General features: G+C 36.1%; 1 protein-coding gene across 1 annotated transcript in view; it reads right to left on the bottom strand.

Annotated features, from left to right (window-relative positions):
* Positions 1-3,117, bottom strand: part of LOC107729883 (tuftelin-like) — a 20,308-nt gene that overhangs the window by 10,010 nt on the left and 7,181 nt on the right. Inside the window, exons 3-5 of the mRNA XM_016540609.1 lie at positions 1,888-2,006; positions 1,737-1,805; positions 1,453-1,542 (exon numbers count right to left, since the gene is read on the bottom strand). Of these exons, the coding sequence (XP_016396095.1) occupies positions 1,453-1,542; positions 1,737-1,805; positions 1,888-1,920 (192 nt within the window). The 5' untranslated portion in view covers positions 1,921-2,006. The remainder of the gene's footprint in view (positions 1-1,452; positions 1,543-1,736; positions 1,806-1,887; positions 2,007-3,117) is intronic.

Raw genomic sequence — 3,117 nt, 5'->3', positions numbered from 1 at the left:
GTAGGCGTTAGCTTAGAGGATCACGTCATTCACTACAGCCCGCAGCCGTTGCGATCGCGTCCGTGCCGTCTATTCCTCTAACGAAGACCCACTTCGGTGGTGGTGCGGGATGTCCAGGCGCTTTCTGAAACTATCGGCTTGCTTTTCGTTATCTCTTTATTTCGTTATTTCGCCTGCGACTTCGGTTCCTGCAGAGCGCGTTTTTTCAAGTGCAGGAATTGTTAATCGCCTCAGGTTCTGTCTTTCTTTTGTTCGTTTTGTTTTTAGATGATATAGCCTAGGCTACATGATGAAGTATGTTTTTAAAAGCCGTTTTAATGCTATTTCTTGATAAACCTTCCTATTGTTTTTGACTTGTGTTTTAATATGTTGGCTAACGTTATATGAAGATGAAGAATTCTGTCAGGCTATTGATTGATTTTCCATTGTTCTGCATTTCCCCAGCTGATTTGAATAAATAAGCATTGGCTGACGTTGAGTGTGTGCTCTTCTTTTTTTTTTCTTTTTAACGACAGCCTAAAATTAAATGATGATAATGCGAGGCAAGCGTACGACATAATTGTGACCTATTTTTAGCGGAATTCATTGAGGGATTTGACAGTGTGATTCATAGATTAAGTATTTCAAATGTAGGCTATTATATACACGCACGCACAAAGTTTTTGGGGGTTTCTTGCTTTTAGACTAATCGACTAGTCGGATACAAAACTTCCGTTTAAACGACAGTCAAATTAGTCGTCGCGCACATCCCTAGTTTAAATGTGGGAGGTTTAAAAAAAACTATAAAATAAAAAGTTTAACAGTAATCTCTTTAATAGAAATCTAAAATGATTATTATTATTATTATTTAATAAGTAAAAACAAACTTTGTGTGCACGGGAGGCGCTGTAGGTGTGTAGTTGAAGGCATAATGACGGCTTGTTTACTGAGCAGCCACAAGTTTGGCAATTGCTGCTCCCAAGGGCATCATGTCATGGGTGTGACTTTTCACAGGCAGAAGCAAAAGGTTAAAGTGCGTACGCTCCCAGATCTCAGCACATTACCACGAAAACAAGAACGAACAAAACTGTTGTAGTGTTTTTTGGCCAAATTATTTACAGATGAATGTCATTGTATCTTCATTAAAGAGGCTAAACTGTATCTGCTACTTTGTGTCCATTATTGTCATTATTTGGGAGTCTGTACAAGAGAACAGGACTCCCATTTTCAGACAGAGAAGTTTTTGAGATTGAATGATAAATACCCTTAAATGGAGGAATACTCACAATACGGCCTTCAATTCCGTCCAAAACAACTGAAAGGTGATACAGCGAGTGGACTGAATGCTTTCGCTCTCTTTCTATGGGAGTGTCTCTGTTTGTTTGTGTTTGTGAGTAGCCTATACATTCTTGCTATTTAGGTGTGTGTTTATAATGGCGCAAGTGAATAATCTTTGTATGACAAATAGTTTACCGGATGTTTAGAGTGAGAGCCGTTCACAAGTCCATTGGAGCCATTGACTTTGCTGACAAGTACGTCAACTTTAAAGCCATTAGATGGAATCTAGGGCACAAGATAGATTATTTACAAATGAGACAGAGATGTAATTTGAAGAAGTATGTAAAGCATTCCAAACTGATGGGAAAAATACAAGCAACTGAGGAAATAACTGATACCTACTTAAAAAAAATTAATAGTGTGTATAATATAGTATACTGATTTTGTGAAATTCATCTGAACAGGTGACAATATAGTACCTTATTATTGTTGTTATTGTTTTGCCTGGCTGCCATTTGCTCTCGCAGAGTCTTCAGACAGTATCTCACCTGACGACAAACACAACAGATTATAAACTCAAACAAATCGCATATTTTTCACGGTTAATGAGTGGGCGGTAAAAACACTGACCTCTTGCACCTGTGCAACCTCATCAGTCAACATCTTGACACGATTCTGCGTTCTCTCTTTGCAGTCGTCTACAACAGTTGATCCTCTGCTCTGTGGATTTGGTACTTCACATACAATAGCTGGTAAAACAAATAAAGAGGTCATAACATTCATTTGTAAACTGTAGCTCTGTGTAAAGTCTGGTGAGGTTTTAAAGGACTTTAAAGTTTAGTAGTCGGTAATTATTTGTTGATTTTGAACCAACCAATGTAATTTCTAAAACATCTCAAATGCATCACAACAGCATTCTGTGGTAGAAATGACGATGAAAAAAACTTTTCTAGATGCTTTCACTATTCCTTAATTCCTGCCTGTTCCAGCTGTACTTTTCCGAAATGATGTCTAAAACTATTACTACCACTTCTCAAGTTTATCACCTCTTGTTGTATTCCTCATTTGTAAGTCACTTTGGATAAGAGCGTCTTTATATAATATATATATATTAAAAAAAATTAATTTATTCCTTTGATGATGAATTAAATTTGATTCAAGAAACATTTCTTATTATTTTCAATGTTGAAAATATTTTTGCTTAATATCTTAGATGAAAGTTCAAAAGAACAGCATTTATTTGAAATTAAAATCTTTTTGCATGCTTCCTGAATAAAAATATGAATTGCTTTAAAAGAAGTCTTCTGAATCCTCTTTTTTGTAATGTTGTAAGATCAAATATTAAATATTGTAATGGTTTAAGATTAAATATAATATATTTATAAAAAATAATATTTTAATTAGAGATTTTCATAGTTCCATAGTCAATAAGATCTATACATTAAAGGCATCTGAAAATTTGCAGAAAATTGGTTTAAATATGGAACGTTTAATGGGACCTACATATAAACAAAAGAAAAAACTCTTCAAAATAATAATAAATATTTATTTGTAACAACTGATGGAGTACTGAATGCTGCACGCACGCGCAGCGTTGTCAAGGTAACATTTGTTCAGTCATTCCCTTCGCCAAGGGAGTTTCAAACCTTATACGAGACAGTAATACCCTGCACCCTTCAAAGAACACACTTCAAGGGCTCTGCCCTTCGAAGGGAGTAGGGCATAGGGATGCTCACTTCTGTTTGGAATTCGCCCCATGTCTCTTGTATCACCGCGGAGGCGCGGACGTGCTCTCTCGTTTCATTCAAATGCAGCTTGCCGTCTTGCGTCTCAGTTTTTGATTGTATTAAAAATGAAATC

The sequence above is a fragment of the Sinocyclocheilus rhinocerous genome, unplaced genomic scaffold (genome assembly GCF_001515625.1).
Source record: "Sinocyclocheilus rhinocerous isolate Xijiao unplaced genomic scaffold, SAMN03320098_v1.1 scaffold1269, whole genome shotgun sequence".
Lineage (NCBI taxonomy): Eukaryota > Metazoa > Chordata > Actinopteri > Cypriniformes > Cyprinidae > Sinocyclocheilus > Sinocyclocheilus rhinocerous.
Note: the sequence above shows the minus strand (reverse complement) of the source record. Positions and strands in the feature narration are given on the sequence as shown.